We start from the raw sequence: 11,452 nt of genomic DNA, 5'->3' as shown, positions 1-11,452 counted from the left end.
AGTTTTTTTTCCATTTTTAAAACTTCAAAAAGCTGTTCCTGAGGCTTTTAAAGCCCCTGTCAAACCATGCCAGCCATACCAGACCAAGTAACTCAATTCCACGAACACAAAATCCCATTTGAAAGTAATACTCCACCTAGACAATTTCCATTAAATAGACCATTTATTTATTTATTTATTTATTTATCTATTTATCTATTTATTTATGGCTGTGTTGGGTCTTCGTTGACGTGCACACGCAGGCTTTCTCTAGTTGTGGCGAGCGGGGGCTACTCTTCGTTGTGGTGCGCGGGCTTCTCATTGCCGTGGCTTCTCTTGTTGCAGAGCATGGGCTCTAGGGTGCTGTGGGCTTCAGTAGTTGTGGCATGTGGGCTCAGTAGTTGTGGCACATGGGCTTAGCTGCTCTGCGGCATGTGGGATCTTCCCGGACCAGGGCTCGAACCCATGTCCCCTGCCTTGGCAGGCGGATTCTTAACCACTGTGCCACCAGGGAAGTCCCAATACGTCAGTTATTAAAAACAGTCTTTTCAGTTTCATACCCTGGTGAGTTCTGTGTGTCTTGAAAACCAAATCAACTTTTGATTTGATTAATAATACAACAACAAAAAAATCATTTTGTTCATTTGTAACTTTACAAAATAGGTTTATTACCTCAAATTCCTCAGGATATCTGCTACGATCTTTTACAGAAAGTCCAGTGGGCCTGACTCACTGGAGATGCGTGCTTCCAGCCTGAGGTTGGCTAAGCCATTACTGGAGCGACCCTCCTGGGTCAGCACCTGTGCCGGGCTGCGGGGCGCATGGTCTTTTCCAGACTCTGCCAGCCATACAGGGTGAGGGCAAGGGGCCCCGCGGAGCAGAATCTGCAGAGCTGACTGTGCTCCGTGGACACGAAACTCAACAACTCGCCTCAGAAGGACCCTACAAGCCACCTGCGGGAGGCATTCAGGTGAGGCAACCCCAACTGTACAGCACACCCAGCGCCACATTTAAATGCGCTTTTCTAAAGGAGCGCGGGGAATGAACTTCATCTCTACAGCATTCCAGTGCAGAGGAAGCCTCCCCCTTCAGCTCTCATCCCACCCCGACTGGGGGGGCTTCCTCCACGCTCCCCAGCCTGTACCCATCTCTACATTGCCCTCATCACCCTGGGGCATCCCGAGCCCCACGGCTCTGAGCCACATCTGGACAGAGACTTTGTCCTCTTCACTCAAGCCCCCGTGGGTAGCACAGCACCAGCACACAGTAGGTGCTCAGTAAGTGATCTGGTAAGTGGAAGGGAAAAGCAGCTCACAGGCAGAGACTGAAGGGGGGTTAACTTTCTTAAAGTGTTCTCACACTCTGGGTCAGACCAGAAGTTAGCAACTTTCTCTGAACTTCCGACAACTAATAAACACTTATCAAGCCGAGTACTACAGGCTACGTATGGAGGAAACAAACATGACCAAGACAAAGTCCAAGTTCACAGGGAGCCCCACAACAGCAGTGGTGTGGGGAGGCGTGTGCATTTATGCTTGTTTGTTAAGGGGACAGAGAAACCGACTGCCTGGTCCCCTCGCCTCCTGGTTTCTTCCCGATTCCCAAATACCCGATGCAACTCTGCCAGGGCTGTACCCAGAGGCCTTTATGACTCCTGCTGCTACAGGAGAAGGTGCACACTCCATGGCCTGGGACATCATTCCCGATGTCCCCTAATGATGCCTTCCCAGACTGTGCGGGTATTGGCCCACTATGGCCCCGGCTTAAAAAACCCCTCCTCACCTCTCCTCTGCCCAGTTCTAAGCACACCTGTGCTCATCCCCCATCTTGCTCTCCAGCCACCCAAGCCCTGTTATCCACCCATTATTCCCGTGCTAGTTTCTCTTCGCCTAGTACAGCTACGTTACTCTTCATTTTCACATATTTTTAAGCGTGGAGCCATAAAAGATGGATAATTCTGAATTGCTTTTAGTTCTGTTTCACTTATGCCAGGTACTAAAATAACAGTATAAACCCTCGTTGGATGGTTTAATAACTCCCTGTACTTTATATGATCCAAGATTGGATGTCTGAACCAGGTCTAAGGTACGCTACTGAACTTTAATGTCATGACTCCAAGGCCAAGATCTTAAAAACACACAGGGTACAGAGAGCACAAATATGTCCAAAATGATCTATTATAAAAAAAAGCATGAAGGGAAACACATTCTCACAAACAAAACAAAAGGACAATACAAAAACTGGGAGGTTAGTCTTCCAATAAGACATTTGAAATGTAGTAGTGTTTTGTTACATGACAACTTAAAGCCAGTTCATCCCCAAATTGTATCACCTTGGAACTACCACTGGTTACAACACTAAATATTTGTACAAGTGTTTGGAATGATACTTTAAATTCTGAGTTTCGTATTTACCTACCATTTATTCACTGTTTCTTGGACCTCCCCTAGGGGAATCCCTCCCTATTACTGAACGTAATAGGGAGGGATTGATCTGATCTTCCTTTGGAAGAACTATCTCATCTGCGGGGTTCCCCTACCTTTGACAGCCTTTAAGGGGTTTTCCATAGAGGCAGCTGTTACCGACTGCGACCTGACAGACCTCAACGCCAAGGCCTGTCCATGTGACTTCATCAGAAAACTTCCCTGCAGTTTCAATTTTACATCCTGAGGACACGATACTTCCTGACCCGGTTGGTCCTGTAGTTACTTCGCTATACTTCACGCACCTGGCGGTGCCGGAGGCCTCCTCCCCACTTTCGGAGCCCCTGGGGGGTTATTTGAGGTCACGGACAAACACAGCTGAAGTCCTGCCCCGCATTTACAGTTAAAGGAAGAAACTTAGTGTAGCGTTAGTTTGAATATTCCCCGGAGATCCTCCACAGGGAATTTAAAACGTCATTATTTCAGCGCAACATAAAAGTGAGTTCAAAATTAGAAAATAAGCCGGGTTGACAGTGGAAATACCCCTACTCCTAGGACGGCAAAGTTAGGGCATCAAAATTCACCAGACATGACGCACTCTGGCCATCTAGCCAGGGCACAGCTCGAGTCCACCACGCTGCCCACCTGCCCCCCACCTGTCACCACCTTTTTCCTGGTAACGGGTGGGCGGGGGGTTTCCGGGGAGAGAAGCTCCGGGCTGGACGGGCCCCGCGCAACACCCGGCCTTGTGACGGCGCAGGGCGGGGGCGCAGGACGACTCTGCGTGGAGACGGGGGTCTCCACCCGTTGCGAGGCAGAGGTGGCAGGGGCTCCCCGGGGCCGACCCCGCATGCACGGCCCGGCCGGCCAGCCTTACCCACGGTGGACTTGCAGGCCTCGCAGAAGGTGTCGTCGGTAAAGCGCTCCATCAGGCTGGTCTTGCCCACGCCGCGGGAGCCGATGATGATGACCTGCAGCTTGAAGTCGGCCGGCCTGGGGGGTCGCCTCCCCCGTGTTCTCGCCCCCTCTGCTCTGCCTGCCTCCACTGCCCTCTCTTGCCTACCCTTTATTTCTGCGGCTTTCACCTTCCCTTCTCCTCCATCTCCATGCCCCCTTTCCTTTTTCCCTCCTCCTGTCCCTGCCGTCATTGAGCGCAGCCCCCAAACACCAGGCCAGTGTGTTAGCCGTCTCCCCCCTAACCTGTTGAACTCTGAGATATTCCCCAAATCACTGCCACAAACTCGCACTGTCACCGGGCGCTGAAAGTCCCTGGCCGGCCCCCGCCTCGACCCCCGCCCCCTGGGAGTCCCGTGCAGACCCACCCTCGCTCAGGCCCAGACCCCACCTACCCCGCTTGGGAAGGAGCCTGATCACCTCTGTCTTACATTTTCCGTAGGAAACTCGCGAAATCAGTTATTTTTAGCCCTGATTGCTGCCTAATTCAAAGTGCAGAAGTTTTCATTCCGTTTAACTTTTAAAATAAATAAATAGGCTGCTCCTTTGGGGAAGCGAGTGAGTTCAGATTCAAACAGTAAGAAACTCCAAGATTGACACTCCAAAAGTTTAGGAATTGTGGACTCGGGCAGTGTGTTTTGCCATTTCTATTTGAAAGGATTTAAGGATACAGAAAGCCACTGCTCTGACTCCTTGCCAGGGATTTGTTTAGCAAATTCCTCAGCGTGAACTTGAGCACCTCAGAACACGGGGTTCTAAACATGATAGGAGCTGGCACATTTGCCGAGAATGATCAGGTAACCCACCAAATTTCAGCTTTATTTAGCAGTGGATTTAGTAATGCATAGCCCGTGTGGCTATTGCTCTATAAAGGTGATTTGTAAAAATTTAGCATTGCCCACAAAGTAAATTGGAAGCTTACACTGATAAGAGAATTCTTAGCGTTCCAAAAGCAATCACAATAGGAGTCTTTTCATTAGTTAGGATGTTTAAAATATGGTCAGATCTCTATTATTTTAAGCACAGCTCGCTCACAATCAGGGAGCCTCTCTGAGCTGTGGATTTCTCTCATCTTATATAGGAATGAGGGCGACCCCTCTTGCCAATCAGCATCGTCAGGAAAACATCTACTAACAACCTATGCAGAGTCTGTTATTAACTCACTGTTTTGTTTTTAAAATAAATTTATTTTATTTACTTATTATTTTTGGCTGTGTTGGGTCTTCATTTCCTGCACGCGGGCTTTCTCTAGTTGCAGCGAGCGGGGGCTATTCTTCGTTGCGGTGCGCAGGCTTCTCATTGTGGTGGCTTCTCTTGTTGAGGAGCACGGGCTCTACGCACGGGGGCTCAGTAGTTGTGGCTCACGGGCTTAGTTGCTCTGCTTAGTTGGCTGTGTTGGGTCTTCATTGCTGCGGACATAAACTGTTTTGCGTCTTTGTAGAAAACTTATCAAGAATAGCTCGAACAGTGCTCATCTTGTCACGTGACAGGATAAGGAGTGGACATCCCTTCCATGCTGTGGTGAATTGATACACTCCTTCCTAAGTTTGGATCAGCTTCCAACATTTTGTTCTTTGCATGTTCAATGTTATGAATTATCTCCAAAAGTTCATTGAATGTTAAGTTTTTTGCTGGCATTCGTTCCTCTGGGCTGGCTTCATCCTTTTCACCACAACCATTTTCCTTTGCTGTGTTGATAAGCAGGTCTTCACTGAGCTCCTCTGTCAGCACATCTAAGACCTCTCGAAAGGCAGCAGGGTCACTCATCCCACAGTCAGCCATTTAAAAAAAATCTATTTTATTGAAGTATAGTTGATTTACAATGTTGTTAATTTCTGCTGTACAGCAAAGTGGCTCAGTTTTACATATATATTCCTTTTCATATTCTTTTCCATTATGGTTTATCCCAGGATATTGAATATAGTTCCCTGTGCTATACAGTAGGACCTTGTTGTTTATCCATTCTGTATGTAATAGTTTGCCTCTGCTAACCCCAAACTCCCAATTCACTCCTCCCCCGCCCCCAGCCATTTCTTCTCTAACTCCATTCCCGTAGATTGTTTCCCTTCCTGCATGAACACTTTTCATTTCTTTGATGTACCTTCCTTTTTGGTGACCAGTTTCCTCTTTTGACTATCCATTTTTGTAAAATGTCATGTGGGTTTTGCACTGGGAGACAAGGAGGCAACACAATGACACACTTTGCTGTCAGGGGAAGGGGGCGGCACTGAATAACACACACAGCGACCAGTCACCAACAGACTTTGAAAGAAGTGACATTGTAACAGAGACTCTGACTCCATTTGTTTATGTTTGACTACTGACATCTTTTAAGCCTCACCCCTTCCTCTTCCCCGGCTGCCCCACATCTGGGCAAGTGAAAAGAAAGCCCAGGCACTCCCTCTTTTGGCTGCATTGGGTCTTCATTGCTGCACAGGCTTCCTCTAGTTGTGGTGAGCGGGGGCTACTCTTCGTTGTAGCGCACAGGTTTCTCATTGTGGTGGCTTCTCTTGTTGCAGAGCATGGGCTCTAGGTGCGCAGGCTTCAGCAGTTGTGGCTCACGGGCTCTAGAGCGCAGGCTCTGTAGTTGTGGTGCATGGGCTTAGTTGCTCCACGGCATGTGGAATCTTCCAGGACCAGGGATCGAACCCGTGTCCCCTGCATTGGCAGGCGGGTTCTTAACCACTGTGCCACCAGGGAAGCCCTCAGGTGAAGTTTTAAAATATTATCTTTCATTTGACCTGAATGTTTTTACCTTTGTGAAATGGCTCAACCAAACAATATTTGTTTCCATTTTATTATTTAATAACATATCATTGTAAGTTATGACACTTAAGCAAGTGATCCTTAGAATGTGTATCTGTGGTGGGTGTCATGTTCCTTCCTGTCAAAAAGATGGGAAATCTAGACATCTGGGAAGTAGCTGACACAAGGCAGTCTACATCAAAATCTTGCACTCTGCATTACGAAAAACAAATTATTTACACACACGTTTTTAAAGAAAATCCTATGTGGGTTCTTTCAAAGTAACCATCTTTGGGTCAAATGTTTTAAATGTAAGTCTTCTCCTTCAAAAATAAAGAAGGATAAACCAATTCCAAGTTGGTTGATGATGAAGCTCAGCTCCACCTAGGGAGTTTACAGAATCAGAATCTATTCCTTCATTTAATCAGAAGCTCCATAATCGTGTATTGTTTTTCTTTAATGACTGGCTTTTCTTTTTAAAATAATAAAACCTGTGTGACTTATCTCCTTCCTCTTTCTAGCATCCCTGTCTCCTTGTCACATGGATGAGCCCAGGTGGACTTGGTATGTTGGCCCCAGAGTGTTAATTTCTTCTCAGTAGCTGAGAGGTGTCAGCTCAAAAGTTTGCAGGAACCAAACTCAAATTTTTATACATTCTAAAAATTCTTGTACTGAATAGGATAAACCTTGACTCCCTTGTTTCATTTGTAGATTAAGTGGGATAGTACCTAATTCTGGCATTTACACGTAACACGTAACCTAGCTGCTTTGGGACGGTCTCAGAATTTCTTCCTGGAAATTTTTTCCATTTCTTGACTCCTCCCTGCAAACAAAATGACAGTGACACTTCATCTTGACATTTTCCCTTCTTTTTGGTTTATGCCTATTCTATTTTAATTAAAAATGTATAAAGTTAAATTTTAGGCTGTTAAAAATAGTTTTTATACATTCAGCTGTTTTAAACATACGTCCAATAAGCAGATTTTTAGCCATTTAGAGCTCGCCTGCTTTGCATACCCTGAGAAACTGTGCCTAACATCTGCTAACTAGAAAGATAAAGCTTCTAGGAGCTATAAAGACCCCAAGCTGCTGTGCCCTTTGGAGCTCTCTGATCCACACTCTCTGCCCAGAGACATCACCTACCACGTGAGCCCTGTATCCCTGGAGGGGGTCCCTTGCTGTCCTCCTCTTCCACGCTGTGGTCTCCTGCACAGGAGTCTCTGGTTGGTCCCAGCCCAGAGGGACTTCCCCGGGGTGCAAACCTGTCAAAGGCCACCTGAGAAGCCTGTGTGTACTACTGCCACCTGGTGGTCATGTCTATTTCTTTGATCAACCCTGAAATCCCTAGAACCCCCTTACGCTCCTCTATCCAAAAACTATCCTCTATTTTTCCTTGAGAAAGTCAAAATTCTAACCAGGACAGTGCATCTAACATCCCCAAATTCAGAAAGTGAGAACCAGAGGGTGACTTCCAAGTGTCTGTGAAGATGCAGGAACACTCATGACAGCACCTTGGATTTGGCGTCTTTGATGGAAGCCCAAAGGTAGATTTCAGCTGGAAGAAGATGCTTCAACAAGTTGGCGCTCAGTTCAAAATCAGAACCGAGAGAGGGACTTGGAAATTGTTGCTATTTAAAATTCATGTAGGGGGACTTCCCTGGTGGTGCAGTGGTTAAGAATCTGCCTGCCAATGCAGGGGACACGGGTTCGAGCCCTGGTCCAGGAAGATCCCACATGCCGCGGAGCAACTAAGCCCATGCGCCACAACTACTGAAGCCCGCACACCTAGAGCCTGTGCTCTGCAACAAGAGAAGCCACTGCAATGAGAAGCCTGCGCACTGCAACGAAGAGTAGCCCCCGCTCGCTGCAACTAGAGAAAGCCCGCGCGCAGCAACGAAGATCCAATGCAACAAAAAATAAGATAAATTAGTAAATTAATTAAAAAAAATAAAATTCATGTATGAAGGCAGTAGTCACATTTCTGGTCCTCCCATTCTGGAAAACCACAGAGCAGTTTTTGCTGTACAAGACTAATTATTTTTGTCAGGAATTATGTGATCAGAAGGAGTCGAAATCTACTCCAATTATCACAGGTCAAAAGTTAGAATTTGTTACCTTGTGTCCCAAGCATAGGATGTACAGGCCCCAAGAGGCGCTACAGTCACGAGCTGGAAAGTCAGACGGAGTGTTCTGGGTTGAATTGTGTCTCCCCACACCCCCCAGTGCATCCATGTGTTGAAGTCCTAACCCCAAGCACCTCAGAAGGCGACTGCATTTGGAGACAGGGCCTTTAAAGAGGCAATTAAGGTAAATGAGGTCATGTGGGTGGACCCTAACCCAATATGATTGGCATCTTTATAAGAGGAGGTGAGAACACAGACAGGCACAGCGGGAGGACCACGTGAGGACACAGGGAGGAGATGGCCGTCTACATGCCAAGTAGAGAGGCCTCAGAAGGAACCAACCTGTTGATGGCTTGATCTCGGGCTTCCAGCCTCCAGAACTGTGAGAAGTAAGTATCTGTTGTTTAATGCCCCTGGCCTGTGGTTCTTTGTTACTGCAGCCCTCACGAACTCACACAAGAGGCTGTGAGGTTACGGGTCCCACCTCTGCGGAGCCCATGGTCTCTTCTCTGCTTTTTCAGCTCAGCTGCCTCGTTCTTTGTATATGCAGGCAGGTGGCTTTCTCTGAAGTGATGCACACACGGCACAGGTGGCCTCACCAGCTTGATTCTGGGTGATGGCTCTCAGCTCCTGGGCCTCAAACCAGCTATCTGGAGTCTCCAAAAGAGGGCACCTGACCCACCCAGTTGGGTCAAATGTCCAGTTGGTGTAACAAGAGCTGTGGCTGGTGGGAGAAGAGAGTCACACGTGCAGGATGGGAACTGTGCCCTCCCGATCCACTCGAGATGTCCCTGAGGAGTGACCCTCAGGTCAGGGAGGCAGGCAGCCCCAGGAGTGAGCAAACCTTAGAGATGAGAGTGTAACTACCAGACAAGGCCAGCAAGATATGGGCCTCTGGGCTGGACCACACTTCCTGTCCCTACTCCTCTTGGCTGGCAAATGGACAGTGAAAATGTAATGGAAAGGACAAGGCTCCAGCAGCTTACCTCCAAAGCCTGGACACCACTAGACATAAAAGAAGTCGGTGATGACTTTAACCGTGACCAGGGAGAGAGCAGACAGACACACACAACCACACACATGTACATACACAATACACACGACAACACATGCACACACATGCAACACAAAGCACACACACAACCACACATGTACAGAAATCACATACAACCACACCGCACACACGTGCAACACACATGCACACACATACACGATCACACGTGTACACACACAATCACATAGCACACACGAGCATACAGATGTACACACAAGCACACATGTACACACATACAACCACACACGTACACACAATCACACACACGAATGCACACATACATGCACACACACAGCCCCTCAGCTGTCATGTTGTGATTTTTCTTCCCTTTTTTCATACTGTTATTTTTATTTTAAGAATAGACAAAATGCACACACATGGGGGCAGAATGGAAAGCAAGCATCCAGTGTGCTTCTTCTGTGTCCCTAAGAGTGGACACAGATCCCACATGTAAATAAGGACAGTCTTAGGTCCCGGGAAAATTTTAGTTAAGCAAGTATACATGCTTCTTTTCAAAAAAGGAAAATAAGAAAATGTAAAGATATTAAATAATGTACTTATCGATACTTTCAGATTACAGCAATGACAAGCTTTAGCGAAAAAGGGGAACTTAGTTTTCAGATATGGGCCCGTCACATGGAAACCACAGACAGAAAGGCCATGTGGACCTTGGGGATGACTCCAACTCTATCAGGCCTCTCCCACCTCATCTACACCCCTTGAGCACCAGCTGTTGCTTTCGGTGCTTCTCTCTTATCTCACTCTGTTTCCCAGTTCCCAGAAGAGGAAAGAGCTGTTTATTCTATTGCAAAATTCACAGGGATGGCCTCTGACTGTCCTGGCTTGTTGGTGCTCCATCTTTAGACCATGAAGAGCCACAGAGAAAGTGGCGTCACGCGCAGCTCTGATGTAACCAGATTCACGGACAGAGGAGGCTGATTCCGGGAAAGTGCAGACAGGTGGTCGAGATGCCAGGGGCAGTGAGTTGGGGAGACAAAATTACAGCTGTCCACTTCCGCAAACAGGCAACAAAAGGGAAAACCTATCATTACACCATTAAAGATAATAGTTGGAACATTTGAATGCCATTTTTTTTCCCCACTGAGAAAGGGCACTTTCTATTCAGACTTTTAAAAATAGGGATAGGAAATTGTGGGCATTTTAAAGTTTTCTTTTAATATTTTAATGTATTTTCTAAATTCTCATATGAGTCCACTTTTATAATTTGAAAAAATACCCTATATTTAAAAAGTAATGAGAGGTATTTCAGGAGACATCAAATTTTCCCAAGTTTTATTTCTGTTTTCTGAACACTTGTAACTTGTGCACCGAATGCATGATTCATGAGTTCCCATCGTGAAATAACTTTATCTGTCACTGTTCTTTTAAATTTATTCAGTGGAACTAGTTTTTCTCGGTGCCTGGGTGAAAGCTCCAGCAGCTGTCTGACTTTTGGAAGTCACTTACGTAATGCAAATCGTCTCAATACAGAAAAGAGTGTCTCTAGTGCCCTGCAATTTTCTAAACTCAAACTTGATTTAATTGAGGTGTCTCTCCTCTACCAGGTGGGAAGTTTGCTGCTGGGAGAGGGTCTTTCTCTCATTGTCCAGTGTTCTATTTCTTCCCAAACCCTCCAGTTGGCTAACCTTGTTTCTGACACCTGCAGGGTTGGGGGTCACCTGGGGTCCTGGGGAGACAAGACAAGGAATGATCAGGGTTGGGTTGGTTCTGCCATGAGTTGGCTTCTTGCTCTCTGGTGCTGGCAGAGGCTCAAGGCTGACTCTTTCTTTCGTGGGCGTTTGTGCGAGTGCCTCAGAGACCTTCCTCTGCCCACCCACGCGAGCAGGTGTCGCCCACGTGCAGTTCCCTAATTGGAGGTAACCACTTCCTTCTGGTTCACTGTTTGTACTTCTCCCAGAGCCATAGGAGTCTGGCATGACCTGTGGCTCTTTGCTTATCCAGGTGTCCCTCCTGGACAAGATCTAACCCATGGCTGGCCCACAGGAAGGTAGGTGGCCCACGGCTGGCCCACAGGAAGCATCCGTGCCCCTTTGGGGGTGCCGGCTTCCCACACGACCACCCCTTCCTCCCTTCCGCTACCTGCAGGGCCGTTGCATCTCCCACCCTTCAGATTTCTCAGGTGGCAATCAAGACACTTCTTTCCGAGTCCCCCA

The 11,452-nt window shown here is 47.2% G+C and overlaps 1 protein-coding gene across 1 annotated transcript in view; it reads right to left on the bottom strand.

The window, feature by feature from the left end:
• Positions 1–11,452, bottom strand: part of RAB12 (RAB12, member RAS oncogene family) — a 62,556-nt gene that overhangs the window by 21,324 nt on the left and 29,780 nt on the right. Inside the window, exon 4 of the mRNA XM_024763671.1 lies at positions 3,280–3,461. Within this exon, the coding sequence (XP_024619439.1) occupies positions 3,280–3,461 (182 nt within the window). The remainder of the gene's footprint in view (positions 1–3,279; positions 3,462–11,452) is intronic.

Source organism: Neophocaena asiaeorientalis, unplaced genomic scaffold, assembly GCF_003031525.2.
Source record: "Neophocaena asiaeorientalis asiaeorientalis breed wild unplaced genomic scaffold, Neophocaena_asiaeorientalis_V1.1 scaffold110, whole genome shotgun sequence".
NCBI classification, from domain to species: domain Eukaryota; kingdom Metazoa; phylum Chordata; class Mammalia; order Artiodactyla; family Phocoenidae; genus Neophocaena; species Neophocaena asiaeorientalis.
The sequence above is the reverse complement of the archived record's forward strand: the minus strand, read 5'-3'. Positions and strand labels throughout refer to the sequence as shown.